The 16,303-nt window shown below is 41.8% G+C and overlaps 1 protein-coding gene and 1 long non-coding RNA gene across 3 annotated transcripts; one reads left to right on the plus strand and one right to left on the minus strand.

Annotated features, from left to right (window-relative positions):
* Positions 1–1,612: 1,612 nt before the first annotated feature.
* On the minus strand, positions 1,613–13,864 carry LOC102078636 (uncharacterized). The gene is made up of 4 exons (XR_002060804.2): positions 13,656–13,864; positions 10,937–11,071; positions 5,435–5,496; positions 1,613–1,832 (listed from the first exon to the last, which is right to left on the minus strand). It is a non-coding gene; the product is annotated as an uncharacterized LOC102078636 (long non-coding RNA).
* Positions 12,149–16,234, plus strand: LOC102082671 (matrix remodeling-associated protein 8). 2 transcript variants are annotated; one of them, XM_005466383.4, is made up of 3 exons: positions 12,149–13,239; positions 14,245–14,905; positions 15,267–16,234. In XM_005466383.4, the coding sequence occupies exons 2-3, from the start codon at positions 14,348–14,350 to the stop codon at positions 15,582–15,584; spliced, it is 876 nt and encodes a 291-aa protein (XP_005466440.1). In that variant the 5' UTR covers positions 12,149–13,239; positions 14,245–14,347; the 3' UTR covers positions 15,585–16,234. The 2 variants fall into 2 exon arrangements, with proteins under 2 accessions (XP_005466440.1, XP_005466439.1); XM_005466382.4 differs by lacking the exon at positions 12,149–13,239 and having other exon boundaries at positions 14,040–14,905.
* The last annotated feature ends 69 nt before the right edge of the window (positions 16,235–16,303 follow it).

The following is a 16,303-nucleotide window of genomic DNA, read 5'->3' on the forward strand; positions in this document are numbered from 1 at the left end:
GCTATTTCTTACTTCTTGTATTGTCTGTTTTTGTTACTGTTTGTACTGGAGCACTGTAACCAACATATTTTCTCCTAGGGATCAATAAAGTATCTGATTCTGAAACCAGCTTAGAGCCGCCTTAGAGCTCAGCTTTGGACCAACACACAAAAAAGCAGTGAGAACAGCAGATCAGCACAGCTTTGACCTTAATGTGACTTAATGTGACCAAGTGAGTCATTTGTGAGCACAGCTGTTTAGTTATAGAGTGTGAAGAGAAGTCTTGTGTCACTCCTTGTTTCTTCATATTTGCTTCAGAGCAGCCAGACTTTGTCATTTTCTAAGTGGTCTTGAGTGATATTAATCATTAACACACACACACACACACACACACACACACACACACAGAACGAGAATCACAATTTGAGTGTTTTGCCTCTGTTCCTTCAACAATAGTTTTCTCGCTCTTGCTGAAACACAGGAAACAAATGCATTCTGAAAAGATGTGCATAAATAAAAAACTGTCCAGGAAAGCTCTCAGTGAAAGCCAAACTGTGACACACAGAAACATGTTCATTAAATGTAAGGACCAATTTCACCTTATACACCAACACTAACACACACTGAGTCCCTGAAGTTGAACAAATTAACATCTGCATCAATGTTACACTCCAATCTGAGCCACCAAGCAGCAGGAAAACTAAACAATGGTAACAGAGATGCAGAAATATTATTGTTGCAAGACAAAAAGCATCAAGCTTCGTGAAAAATGTACCAAATTCCTTCATTTTCTATGCAACCTTGCTCTATCCTGTAACTTGCTTTGCAGTCAGACTGTTTTCCCACATTATTTTTATCCTAAGTCAGATTTTACTGCATTAGTCACAAAGAAACACGGCAACAGAGTTTTCACTGTCAGCCTCAAAAACGTGACAAAGACACGGTGCACAGGTGCATCGACTGCACACAGTACTCCACTGGCACTAACAGACTGTACAGAGAGCTAAGGATGGCCCGCCTACCTGCTGAGTGTCTGCTGTCACACATCATAACAAAGTGATGAGGAGTGATGTTTAGATTAGATGGGTGCGTGGCTCAAAGTGGAAACTGAAGCTGTATGCAGAGAAAGAGGAGCTGAGGAGGAAAACATGCCTTGGTATCTGGTAGATCACAGCCACACACTCAGAAACTGCTCTCACTTTAAAACCCAAAGTTCAGCTTTTTAAAGTTCTTTTACCCAAACTTGTGACCAAAACTACTGCATATAATGATCAAAACTCTATTAACAATATGAAGTTTATACATTATAATAACATAGTTCATTCTTGTTATTTCTGCTTGGGTGAAAAAGCAGAAAGCAAAGTAGAAAACACTGCACTCAACCAAAGACTAACAACAACCTGTACTTATATCAACAGCATTTTATTGCAAATGCTGATTTTTCTTCTTCACACGAACAACATGAACAAACAGACTTTCCATTTCTCCATCTTAACTTCTCTACCTGCAAACAGTAACATTAAAAATGGCCATGACAACACCGCAGAGTGTCACAGTGCAGGTAGATAAAAGATACAACACTGTGTCATTTGGTTTTGGTTTAAAAAAAAAAAACGTTTAAGGTAGTTCAGCCATGATGTAAAAACAAAAGTGTGAGTCAAACTTTCATTATTTGTCTTGGCAGTTTAAGACGTGTTGTTGTTTTTCATTTTTCAAAAAAATACACCACACAGAGCTCAAAGCAAGCTTAAGTAACAGTAAGTAATCAATAAGTAAGTAATCAGCAACAGTAGTTACATTTATCCCAGTTTGTGTTGGTTTCCTCAGAGAAAATTGCTCCAGCCAGTAAAATCCTGAAAAAGAAAAAAGTGAGGTGACAATACTGAACGGATGAATATGTTGTAAAGGACGGGGGAGTGTAAGCACCAGCTGCATGGATGCAGAACGTGAACAGAAAGAACAGAAAAAAACCACACACGTTTCTCTCTTACAAAGACTCCACCAATGTCTACATGACTGCAAAAAAGGCTCACACGAACCTAAAAACAGGATATTGAGAGAAAACCACAGACGGACGGTGCAGAATATTCTGTGGAGCACAAAGAAGAAGAAGGAGTTGTGAAAGTATCACAAATAATCTCGCTTTGCAATTTCTGAATGACTCAGTTCATGCAGATGTTCCCACTTTTTCAGAGAGAGAGAGAGAGAGAGAGAGAGAGAGAGAGAGAGAGAGAGAGAGAGAGAGAGAGAGAGAGAGAGAGAGAGAGAGACTTACTGTGTATTCTCAGTTTTTTTCCCTTTTGAATATTTATCATTGCTCATAAGACAAATGTTATTACTCGATTAATCAATGGAATAAGGATAGAATGCTTGATGTGGTGTTTAAACATGTTTCATGTTGTAACTCCACAGTTTTTGGTTAAAAGTAAAACAAAGAGCTCTGAAGATGTTTTGAAGTTGTATATTCGACATCCCCAAAGTAAAAAAAAAAAAATAAAAAACAGACAAAGGAAGAGCAAAACTTGTTAAAATGTTTCACTGTCTGAAGCTGTCGAGTTAAACTGAAGCTTCCTAAACTGTAAACAAGACCTAAGATGGTTTTCACAGTTTTCTAAGATCAAAGCTGAAAATTCAAGTGACTAAAGGGGTTTTTCTGATTAATGACTCCAGACAGACACACTGAAAAGATCCTTACAGTGTACATAGACTGACTGTGTGGGATTTACTACAGAACTGGTGAGTGTGACACAAAGCATATGAACTATGCATGAGTGTAAAATGAATGGAGTAACTGGTTAAGTATATTTGATGGTGCCGGTCATGTGCACTGGCTCACACTCCCTGTCTTTGAGGCAGGCTGGAACCTTAAACTGGTTTACACTGTTTTGATTACAGGGATGTGGGTACATGGTGACAGAGCAACGTGAATGCTGTCACTGACTGAAGACAACACGTCCTGCTTCAGCCTTTTAAATGAACAGCAACAGGATGCACAGATCATTGAATCCTGCACTAATCTCATCAGTGCCAGTGCTGCTTCTACTGCTGTATTTGTTATGTTCTTTATTAAGCACTGAAGTAGGTCAAGTCAAAAGTAGACTGAAGTAGATGTGAAAGAAGTTCAAGTGAGAGTGCACAGAGCAAACAAACAAACAAACAAACAAAAAAAACAGAATCAAAGATAAAAGTGGAAAAACACAATCAAGAGTTTGCTGAGGTTTCACGTTTTGTTGAGCCATGTAATGCAAACAGGTGGTACACACTTGAGAATTGAATCCCTATAGTTTCATTTCTCTTTGTTTGCACATTACACTGTTGTCCTGGATGACCTTACGTGGTCGTATAAGCATGTTTTGCACTAGATGCAGGCAGCACCACTGTGGGGCTGCAGACTCTTTCAGATTCAGCTGAGTCAGATTTAACGCACTGAGAGATCAATGTTCATCTACTTTCCTCCACATTTACATGAGCATATTAAGCTTTTTGGTTTAACAGGAAAAAAATTAAAAGTCCAGATTTCAGTCAAATAAAGCAAAACACACAATCACTGCCTTTACTGTGCACTAACCCATCGTATTTACATAATTATATCACAGTGATTCATGTAAATTCTTGTTTTCACTGCCTGAGGCAAACATACACCGTGGATAACAACCGGACTGTGATGACACGAGTAAAGAGAAACAAGCAGGCAGTGATATATGACCCAAGTGTCAACAAATGCACACTTCAACACCCTGGAACGAGTGGGGCATTTATGAGTACAGCTATACAGTTACACAGTGCTGTGCAAAAGTCTTGAACCACCACTTGTTTCTTCATGTTTTGCTTCAGAGGAAGTTTTTTTGTGCAATTTTTTTAAATTCTTCTGACTTTCTGAAGTTTTGCAAAGTGTATTTATTTATTTTTGTTAAGTTACCAAATCATTCAGTCATTTTTGCAACAATAAAGTGCCACTAGCACCCCAAACTAAGCACACCAGCCAAGTGAATTACAAAACAAGTCTCAGGTCTGAAGAAAAAAGAAGGAGGAGGAGAAGAAGAAACAAATCCGGTACAGCGAGTGTCTTTTAGATTGTAGCCACTTCCTGTACAAGATGGTTTGCATTATAAATAGTGCATGTGTCTATTTGCAGAACTACACCGTCTCTGAAGTGTTATATATGAGACTGTAAGAGAGAAATCAGGGGAAAACCAGAAGTTCACACTAACCCGTGTATCAACCCTGCATTTGTCACTCACTCACTGTGACTTATCAAATATCCCCTCTCGAGTACCCGTCCTTTATGATACTAAGAAGAGGATCATCCTCGGTTGATCCTCAGGATAAATAAAGTATTATTAATCAATCAGTCCTGAAGTTGATGTCAGGCTGCTGAGAAACCCTCATCAGTTAATATGCAGGCAGCATCAGATAAAAACTCAAATGGGGTTTTGTGTTTACTTGTACATGAATGAACTGATGCTCCTCAGCAGTTTATGCAAATAAAACCACATTTTAACTGTGTGTGAATGCACAGTATGTGCCAGCACACAACAAAGAGGTAATGCATGAACACACTGAACTCACTCAGCCGCACAGCACTTAGTAAATGTTCAAAATGTCACTAAATCTGACCAATTTTATGTTAACGTGATGTTCAAACTGTGAAAGATTCCTATCCATCAATAGTGTGTCTATAGTATATGCAAATAACTTTCCCTCCAGTGTTCACTGAAACAAAGAAATGTTGAAAGAAGAAACAGAGAAAGGAAGACGAAACTTCTTAAATGTTGCACCGTTTGAAATTCTGCAGTAAAATTGCAGCTTTCTAAGCCTAAAATAATGTTCTTAATTTTCTGAGATGAAAACTCTGAAAATTTCTCTGTAATTAATGACTCCAGACTGACTGTGTGGGATTTACTACAGAACTGGTGAGTGTAACTCAAAGCAAATGAACTATGCATGAGTGTAAAATGAATGGAGTAACTGGTTAAATATATTTGATGGTGTCAGTCACGTGCACTGGCTCACACTCCTCGTCTTCGAGGCAGGCTGGAACCTGAAGCTTAGTTTAGACTCTAAACTATGTTAAGTCTAAACTTTAGACTGATAACATCCAGACTGTGACAGTGTGTGAGCAAAGAGAAACAAGCAGGCAGTGATATGTGAACCAAGCGTCAACAAATGCACACGTCAAACAAAGAAGTGTGTTGTTAATTTTTTTGAATTAACGACACATTTTATTCAGTATTTTTTTCCTATATTGTTGTGAATAATATCACAAATTTGTTGATATATCCTGATAAAACTTTAAGGCTGTAACCCCCTAAATTTAAATCTCAGAGCAATCAATCAATAGGCAAAAAGATGTCACCTGCTTTACAACCTTTATGATCAATGCTGGATTTTGTATTACACATTTCACTGACAGAAAGAAAAGGGCAGTTCATCAAAAGAGAGAAAGATTTCTTACCAGATGTCGACCGTTGGACACCAGGGACACATTTAAGTGAGTATCAGAAGAATCCAGCGTACCTGCGTTAATAAACAAAGAGGTCAAACGTGAAAAGAAAAATACTGCAACTAAAGTCACAGGTCTAAAAACAGCAACTGCTGAGTAATCTCAGCATTGGTCATAGCGGAAGTGTTTCACATTCAAGTGAGTGAACAGAGACTGAAGCCAACTGAAGAAGAAAAAAAGGGAAGATGTGAACACTTTATTAGGTTACACAGAAATTCACACACACTCCTTCCAGCATTTATCTCTGAACAAATATAAACATCCAGCCAGCTCTGCCTAAACTGGCTGCCCCTAAAAGCCTGCATTATCACCATGAAGGGCAAGTATTTATTTCAGCATTAATGTGTAGAAACAGACCAATAAGACCTACAGTGGAGTAAACTGTGTATCATAAGAACTATCAAAGGAAGTTTCTGTGTAACCAGGCAGGTTTCAGTCCCTCACACAGACATAACTTTGACCTGCTGCCAAATTTGCACTAAAATGATCAGCACTGTTCAAGCAGCAGTTTTACAGTCAGGACGTAGGTCTCTGAATCTGGGACTTTGCTGGTAAGGGTTACTGGTTCATTCAGTGATAATATGAGTGCTTGAATGTAACTGAAAGTGGAGCAAACTGAGGGCATCAGTCATCTGGAGTCCACTTTTTAAATTCAGGCCATGGGCATTTTGTTCTGACTGTTATAATAACATCAGTGATGGCCTGGTCTCTCCCACTCTCTACACTCACTAACACTGCATTCACAACAAAACTGTCAGACAACTGATCAGTACATGAGACGGGATAAATATCAGGCTGTCTGCCAGCTGAAGCTCAATGGACTCATTCAGTGGCTCAATGACACTAAACTAACGCTAATCTACTATTGAATGACTGAACCACTCAAAGCTACTTCAGTTACATTGTGATTGTAATTTCCTGTTTAAACACCATCAATACTGATAAAAGACGACTCTCTCTCACTCACACACACACACACACACACACACACACACACACACACACACACACACACACACACACACACACACACACACACAGGACCATTAGACTGCTGTATACTGTAAGACATCTCTAACGTTTGTGTTTAAAACATGACAGGAACACAAACAGAAAATTAACTAATGTGATCTTCTGTGTGCTCTCAGTCACTGTTGTGCTGTTTTAACTGATATTAATGGTGATCATCTATCAGTCGTTTAATAGTTTTTCAGTCTCTCTTTACATCTGGATGAAAGTCATATCAGCACATTTAAAACCATTTTTCCTTTGGACGTTTTACTCGATGGTGTCAGATTAAGTCTTCATTCAACCACACATCTAACCACAGTGACGCAGCATCAAATATTACCCTTCACCTGTTACTCTTCACACTTTGATCATCAAGCACCATCGCAGTCTTGAACTTTACAAAAACACTACAAAAACAGCACTGTATTTGATGTTATCATAAAATGCTTTTTGAACACATGGCAGTTATGAAAAGCAAAGTCATTGTCGTTCTGCAGCAGGCAGTTTGAACCAAGCTTTAGCTGTCAGACAGATGGCCTCACATTTGACTCTAGAATCGAGGGGGGAAAGCACGGCTCAGCAAATTTACCTCAATCCACCACATTTCTCTGAACTGAGAGGGAGTCCTCTGGAGTCATTGCCAGCGACTTGTGCAGCAAAATCTGACTTTCTGAGAATTTATGCTTAACATCCTAACCGTTATGGTCCTGGGTCGCTGACCCAGCGTTTTGAGTTTATTGTTGTTATATTCTAGTTTCTTCTGATTTTGTATCAGTCCTTAGGGTTTTTGGTTCTTGTGTCTTGTTATACCTGCCCGCGCGCTCTCCCGGTGTTTTGTTCATGTCCTTGAGTGAGTGATTGTAAAACTGTGTACTTCCTGTTTTACTTTGATGGTCTATGTCTGTTATTTCTGTGTTTAGCTTGTGTCTTCCTGTCATCACGTGAATTAGGGTCAGCTGTGCTTCATTGCCTGATTACCTTGTGTGTGTATTTATAGTGAGTGTCGGTCTGTGCTCTTTGTTGGCTCGTCTGCGTTTGATGGTGTTTTGTTCATCGTTCTGCGTCTCGTGTCATGTTTTCAGGTTTGTCTTTAGTTTTCCCGGTAAAGGTTTTTTTTGGTAGCTTTTCATTCCTCGTTCCCAGTTTCTGCCACTTTGGTCACTTGTAAATAAACGCTCACTCACATCACAGCCTTTGCCTGCATTTTGGGTCCTTTTCTCCACAAACACCACAGGGCTTGCCTCGGCAGCTGTGACAATAACAACAGAGGGTTTCCATTATCCCCCAAAAACTAACTCAGCAAGTTGGGACTGAGCACCTCTCTCTGCAACTGGATACTAGATTTCCTGTCAGAGGCCTCAGTCCGTCCAAATTGGCGACAACCTCTCCAGCACCATCAGGCTGAGCACAGGAGCTCCTCAGGGCTGTGTTCTCAGCCCACTGTTGTTTACTCTCCTGACACACGACTGCACCGGTCTACACAGCTCTAACCACATCAAGTTTGCTGATGACACAACCGTGGTTGGACTCATCAGCAGCAACGACAAGTCAGCGTACAGAGATGAGGTTCAACAGCTGGCGTTCTGGTGCAATGAGAACAACCTGTCACTGAATGTGGACAAGACCAAGGAGATGATCGTTGACTTCAGGGAGACTCTCTCAACCCACACACCACTCAGCATCCACGGCTCCACAGTAGAGACTGTTAACAACATCAAGTTCCTGGGAGGTGACATCTCAGACGACTTCACCTGGACCACCATCTCCATCACTCTGCAAAGTCTCTGCAACTCTGAAAGTCTCTGTGTGGTCAACAACAGACACATTATGCCCATATCGTGGTCTAAACCAATCAGAGATAGTCAGGGGCGGGACCTCTCTGACTGTGCAGGTGGAGAGAGTGAGGTGAGTAGCTTGAATAAAGCGATATCAATTGATTAAATCCTGAATCGACTTTTAAATATAAATGTATTTTGTCAGAAACGCCAGAATCTCAGGTTAAAGCTCACAAACCATCAAACAGCAAATGAGAGCAGGTACACGGATTCCACACAAAGACGTAAACAGAGCACGGACCTGACGCATCAGAATCAGCTTTCTCTTCCTCGGCTTTCTCACCCGACGACACGGACACGCTGTCGGGGCTGAAAGCCGACAGCTCACTGATTCTGATGCGTAGGCGGGTCCGCGCTTTGTGTTTCCAACCAAAACTGACTGAACCAGCAGCAAAAGAAGATCCAAACTGCGATGCACATTTGATAAATGTGCTCATTAATTTCCTCCTACTTTTGCTGTTTTGCTTCCACCACGATAAAAATCACACTTCCTGCACAGCTCTCTCTCTCTCTCTCTCTCTCCTTCATGTTTTCTGTGTTTTATCCTCAGTTACTTTGACACAAAGGCATCTGCTGTGATGCTCGCACCTCTGATGAAGTCTCACATGTATCAGTACTGATAAATGATCAGAATAATAATATTTCTGAGTGTCTGAGGCAAAACTTAATCGAATCAAATCAGGACCTTGTGAATTGGAATCGAATGGATTATCGAAATCAGTGACGATACCCATCTCCAGTGAGTAGCTTAGGTGGACAGAAGTGGTGTCCCCTCTCCCCACTGCCTTTTAGCGGCAGGCAGCAGCAAACAGGTAATCAGAGGAGGCCGTGATGATGATTAAGTTTAACATTGTCTACAATATTACCAAAGAGTCCCAAAGCACTTTAAGCACAAGGACTTTTTCAGTAACTTGTCTTTCTTGTAGAACTGTGCTCCAAATAAAGAACTTTGGGTTGACAAGATTGTTAGTTAATCATTTACAAATCAATATTGTTTATATGGACAGCAATTTCCCCCCCAAAAAAGTGCACATGTAACACTGTGGTGTTAAGCGATGCAGTTGAAAAATTTGGGTGCGCCCAAAGTTAGGCAAACCAGTGCAACCCTGGCAAACAGTTAGTCTAGAGCCCTGACATGTAACATGAGCTGCTTTACTCTTGTAACTGATTTCACACACACACACACACACACACACACACACACACACACACACACACACACAGTAGGGATTGTGTGCAGTTCTTGACCAGTAATACTGAAGAGAATCACCTTGTTAAAGGAAACATAAAGAGGTTAGCTCCAAATTAGCCCCACAGCAGCACTCCCACAGCCTTCAATAAATATCATGACTTGAATCACTGTGTTTACACTGGCTACCTGCTGGGGCTGTGCTGATGGATGTTAATGTTGCAGATCAGCGAATAAAAACAGTGGGCAACTAGAGGTGGGAATCCCCAGACAGCCCACGATAGGCTCTTATTACAATACTTCCCTCATGATAGTATATTAATGCGGTTTATGAAAATTTTGCAACATTCTGAGTATTGCAATAAGACACACTGGGATTTATCACGTTTTTACTCCAAATGATGTCCTCAAAGTTAAACTTTGTGAATATCGGTTTCATCAAACATTCCAACAAAACCTGACATAAATGTCGTCATGAGACAGTCAATCATCAAAATATCGAGACACTATGCTCTATCAGTTTATTTCCCCCAAAACTATTGGCAGCAATAACTCTGATTTCAAACAAAGACGTATCTGGGCGTGCCACTTCTGTGAGCTTTGAACTTAATGTGTGTGTGTCTGTGTGTGTGTGGAGTGGCTACACTGATCCATCAGAGTCATCATCATATCAGTGAAAACAGGAGGAGTAAATATATTTCTGACTGTCCGATTTTGAAATGAGAGCATACTGCATTTGCATTTTATGTGTGTTATTAAGATTTGTTTGTTTGTTGGTGTGCATTTGTGCTATAGTTTTGAGAAGTGCGACCATAAAATCGTCGGCCCTTTGGTAAATCCCAGCGTTAACAATAGCGTGACTGGAAGTACATCACCCAATCCTGCTGCTGCCTGGAAAAAAAGCATCCAGTCAGTCATGTTTCCAGTCAGTCATGTTTCCTGTCAGTCATGTTTCCTGTTCCACACTACAATCGCAAACGTTTTTTATTTAGATTTCCTGTGATGGACCAACACAAAGTAGCACATAATTGTGAAGTGGTACGAAAATATTGTTTTTTTTATTTTAAGCAAATAAAAATCTGAAAAGTGTGCCGTGCATTTGTGTTCAGCCCCCTGTACTCTGATACTCCTAATTAAAATCCAGTGCAATCAATATCCTTCAGAGTCACCGATTAGATAACAGAGTTGACCTGTGTGTCATTTAGTCTCATTATAAATACACCTGCTCTGTGAAGTCTCAGTCATTTGTTAGATAACATTAGCTAATAAACAGGATCATGAAGACCAAGGAAGTCACCAGACAGGGATAAAGCTGTAGGTTTAAAGCAAGGTTAGGTTATACAAAAATATCCCAAGAACATCTCAAGCAGCACTCCATCATCCAAAAATGGAGAAAGTATGCTACAACTGCAAACCTACCAAGACATGGTCATCCTGGTCAGAGAGGCTTCCAAGAGACCCATGGTCACTCTGAAGAAGCTGCAGAAATCAGCAGCTCAGGTGGGAGAATCTGTCCACAGGACAACTGTAAGTCATGTACTCCCCAAATCTGGCCTATATGGAAGAGTGACAAGAAGAAAGCCATTGTTGAGAGAAAGACATAAAAAGTGCAGTTTACCATGAGCCATGTAGGAGACACAACAAACATGTGGAAGAAGGTGCTCGGGTCAGACGTGTTGTGGTCTAAATACAAAGAGCTATGTGTGGTGGAAAAGTAACACTCATGCACAGACATGTGAACCAGCTTAGAGCCGAGCTCGGCTTTAGCTGAAAACATGACACATCTCAGCTGGTGTGCGGTGTTTCCTGAAAAAAAAAAAAAACTGAGTAATCTGGAGAAAGTGGAGAACAAAAGAAAAGAAGAAGTTCTGATGTGATATTTTTAAGCCATGAATTTGTTGATCCTTCTTCTCCATTTTTTTAATATAAGAACTGGTTGTTTGGTGCGCTGAGGTTAATGGGAAACTGTGTAAATCATGTTTGGGTTTTTAAACTAATTTCCCACGCCTAATAACAACATTATAAATGATTACAGTGAATAAGGCTAACAGACCAGAGCAGAAAGATTTACTGCTGCAGAAGCCTCGAGAAAAATCTTCAAGCCCCAAAGGAGACGAGTCAGCATCACACACAAAGATCTCAGCAGGAGCAGACATGAACCTGGCCTTCCTGAAGGAGGACGAGGGCCTGACTGCTGAGAGTAATTCATGCTCCCATACACCTGTTCACACAGTGTACAGAGAGGGGTGTTCACCCACTGCAGATGTGCTCCAGTGCAGTCCTGCAAAATCACCACTGCATACTGCTGGACACAGAAGACTGTTGAATGCTGATTGGTTGGGAATAGGGAAGGGAGCAACAGCAGAGTTCACCAGGAACAGAACTACAAACTGCATATGTGACCCACAGCTGTGATATGAGTGTTAAGATACCTGCTGCATCCTGAACCACAGCAAATGTAACATCAACTACTTTCCACAACACAACCCACCACAAGCCACACTTTATTGTAAACCTCCCTGAACAACACACAGCACCTATTTACACAGTGTTGCCTTCATAGTTGAGTGAAGCCAACACTGTGTTGGCTTCACTCAACTATGAAGGCAACACTGTGGATTTATGACTCAGAAAGCCACTCATCTACAGTATCATAACATTAGTTCTCGGTCTTCCTAAATCAGTGAGGAAACAAATGTAGTCTGAAAACATGTACTTCCATAAAAACTCTCAAGAAAAACTATAAATGAACGCCTCATGTTACTCGTTATCCTAGTATACTCTTTATGTTATACCAAACTGGGTACACGCCACACACTCTTTTAACAATGAAAATCTGCTAAATAAACAATATGGAAAATAAAGGCTAACCTCTTGGTTGTGGGATTATAAATAAATGGACATGTTCTTCTACTCTTAGCAACCTGTATCTAGTATCTTGCCCAAGGATATTTTGCATGCAGACTGGAGCAGATGGGGATCAAACCAGTTGAGACAGTTGAGCAGACAGAAAGGTAGCAGAAGCCTGACCCTGACCTCCAGCAGGCCCCGGGTACTCGCATCGTAACCTGGTCCACTCCCTCAGTAGTTTGCCCTGGCACACACAGTCGCCCTCCACCACCTTGACCTTCAGGGACCCACATCCTACCCTGGTCAGTTCCCCTCCTAGCTTGCCGTCTTACAATCGCCTTCCACCACCTAACCACCGTAGACCTTGACCTCCAGCAGGACCCAGGTACCCAAACTTAAGCCCCATTCTACTGACCAAACAAAATCCTCACACCCCAGAGAACAGGAGTGGCCTGGGTGGGTAAATCACAGGAAATGCCACAGTGGCTTGGTTTGTGGCTCAGCTGCAGGGGAGGGGTGGTCCAGTGTGTGAATGTGTGTGTGAATGGGTGGATGACTGGTTGTGTAAAAGCGCTTTGGGGTCCTTAGGGACTAGTAAAGCGCTATACAATACAGGCCATTTACCATTTTACCATTTAAAGGGTAGTGCTAGGGAGAGACTGGTTAACCCAGCTGTGGCCAGTTGGTTAATCGTGCCTCCCTGGTCTTTAAAAACAGGAGTATGCAGGGATCAGGATGATGACAGTGGAGGACTGAAAGTGACGGCTTGAACAGCCAGCTGAAAAATAAAACTGGAGTAATAACAAAAGCCCATGTGTGGTGTCAGGTGAACCAGCAGAGCCTGCTACAGTCAATTGTGTCTTCTCCTCCCAGTAAGCTATACCAACCACGGTGTTTATACTCTTGATTCCGCTTCAAGCCCGTGTGTGTCTTCAAAACGCTTTAAAATTATGTTACACTAACTCCTTTCTTATACTGGGGTCAGAAAAATTAAGATTAGTTTCCATGAAACTGTAAGATACCCTAAAAGTGGAAAATAAACGGACTTTTATTGTAGATGTCGTCGTGCTCTGAGCAGGCTATGCTCGTTAGCCTATTAGCCGTGCTAAGCTAAACATTGTTCTTGTCCTTCCTCTGGTTCAGTTAAAACAGTTAACTAGTGTCTCATTAGCCGGGATGTATTTCAGCGGCATCAATAATCATGGGGATGCCTGAACACCTCCACATTTTCCGGATATTTCCCAAAGGTTTTAGCAAGTTAGCTCAAGCACAGATAGCGAGATGTTACCTGAAGTCCAGATGTTGTTTCCAAACTGCAGCGTGTACATAAGCCTGGGTATCAACTCTCTAACGTCGTTATCTCCCTGACCGCACAGACTGTGGGGACAGTTTGTCATTTTCTGCTGTTTCTAGCTCACTTTTCTTTCCCCGTCAAATGAACCTGGTAGCTAACGAGAGCAGTGCCTGCTGAGCGGATCACTTCCTGCTGGAGGCGACGTGCCAAGATTTGTGTTTTATTCCGTTTATTACGCATAAAAACAGCACAAATACATGTATCTGAAGTACACTGAGGTTAAAGGGTAACAACGCCGGCTGTGTCATGTGCAACGCCTTTACACATCTATGATATAATAATAATAATGATAATAATAATAATGATAATAACAGTTAAGTCATAGGGGCTCGCTGTTTCAGACAGTCAATTGGCCAATTGGGCATCGTGCTGCTCTCATGTGGCTCAGACCGGTGTTCGGACGGCACCACCCACTGCGACTATAAAAAGTCAGCTCGCGCGGTAACGGTGCACATTTCCACCCCGCGCGCAGGATGAGTCCTACATCTGTCCCCCTCACTTACATCCTTCTTCTTTTTATCAGCCGGGTGTCTGGGAAACTGATCCAGACCTCTGCAGGAGACGATGTTAGGTTTGCCCTCACAGAGGAGTGCAAGACGGGAAAAGGCACTCTGCATCATCAGCTGATGGATGGCACCAATCAGCTGGTCGCCTCTCTTGACGGTGTCTGGAAGACGGGACCGGGTTACATTAACCGGGTGGCTCACAGCTCCGATTCTCTGATATTAAAGAGAGCAGATTTTAACGATCACGGCTATTACGAGTTTAACTGCAACTACAAACAGAGGGGGGAGCTGGAAGAGTTGCACGTTTTCCTGCCCTATAAAGTTGTCGCACCCCGGGATGAAGGTGCCATCCTACCGTGTCGCTCCGTTACAGCCGGCCAGGCTGTGAAATCGGTGCGCTGGAGGAGAGACGGAGAGCTGGTGCTGGAGCTGAATCCTCCGTCTAAGCAAATCACCTACGGAGACGGCTATGATGAGAGCCGAGTGTCCATACCATCAGACTGGTACCAGCGAGGAGACCTGTCCCTCACCGTGAAGCGAGCTCAGCTCCGAGACGACGGAGTGTATTACTGTAACGTGGAGAAGACAGAGAAACACCGCTCTGCTGTCCACCTGCACATCTCCACACCATCACCACCACCACCGGGCAGCACCTCACAGCCTACAACCACACCCACGGTAAGAATTTAAGTAGTTTCACACGTCACTGTAAACCTTAATCGTCCACAGTTTAATCACTGCAGACTGACTGAAAGACTTTAAATAACGTGGCCATAAAGATAAGCACGAGGGGCCAAAGGCAACTGGCCCTGCCAGCAAAGAACAGTCAGAATTCAGACGCAGCGGTTCAGCAGGAACATGTGTTTACAGATGTGCAAAGAGAGGGTTGTGGTCTGTCCACACAGACTGTATATAAAGACCTCATCTTTATGTTGAGCTTTACAGTGTAAAATCTTTGATTTTCACTTTCACTGAAAGCATTAAAAGTCAGTTAAAACTGCTAACTAATATTTCTGCTCTGTCTTCTTGTCCTCTGCAGCCATCAGAGTGCTCAAGCTGGTCGTGGAGAACATTCTTTATAACAGCAGCTGTTTGTGTGATCGTTGACCTGCTTGTTTGGCTCTGCTGGTTTCTGAGGAACAGGATATTCAATGTGTGCACTCGAAGTTTTGGTGGAGGATCCTCAGAGCAGGAAGAAGAAATAAACTTGAAAAGTGTTACCATCAGCAACAGTGATGGACATCTCTGCAACGGCACAGAGGAGGGAGGAGGAGGGGCTGAAGAGGGCAGAGAATCAGACTGTGAGCAGCACAGCATGCTGAAGTCAAACGGGAACCCTGACTTTACCCACAACTGATGAGTGAAAAAACAACAACAGCTCATCCCTTTAAGTATCTGAACTCGCCCCCTTTATGAGGGTACCACTGTGCAACTCCACTTTCTCAGGTTTAGAAATCCTCCGTTTTCCTTCTGCTGAATCTGACTGCTGTTACAATGTTTCAGATTGTCTCTATTATTTTGTCTTCCAATCAATCAAGTAATTCCTGTAAATCATCTGCTTACATAATCGGCATATAATTTAGCTTCAAGATGGATGAATGAGATCTCTTCAGTAACAAAGTTTGTATATTGTCCTGCCTGTTTGTACAGATTTACAGTCTTCACTGTGTTTACTTTGCTTTTTGTAAAACGCTCAGGGAAGCTGCTGTGTGCCAATAAAGTTTTGAGTGGATAATAAAGTGACCTGATGATGATTACAGTCATTCATGATTTTATTCAATTTGCACATTAAATGACTTGAAATGTTTGATGGAATAAACACTGAAAACCTTTGAACAAAGAACATCAAGATATCCTGACAAAACTGTTTCCAGTCAGAAAGGCTGCAGGTATTTGTGTGAAATAAAGACAGAGAGGGAAAAATTCATACCAAAGACATTTGAATCTATAACAAGTGTGGAGAAAATAATGAAAAGATACAAAACATCAGTAATATACAGCTTGTAACAGCGCAAACGGGGATGACATAACAAGTGTGAGGAAGAGGAAATGACTTTATCAGTGCGTGGTTGTAAA

The sequence above is a fragment of the Oreochromis niloticus genome, unplaced genomic scaffold (genome assembly GCF_001858045.2).
Source record: "Oreochromis niloticus isolate F11D_XX unplaced genomic scaffold, O_niloticus_UMD_NMBU tig00001078_pilon, whole genome shotgun sequence".
Classification (NCBI taxonomy): domain Eukaryota; kingdom Metazoa; phylum Chordata; class Actinopteri; order Cichliformes; family Cichlidae; genus Oreochromis; species Oreochromis niloticus.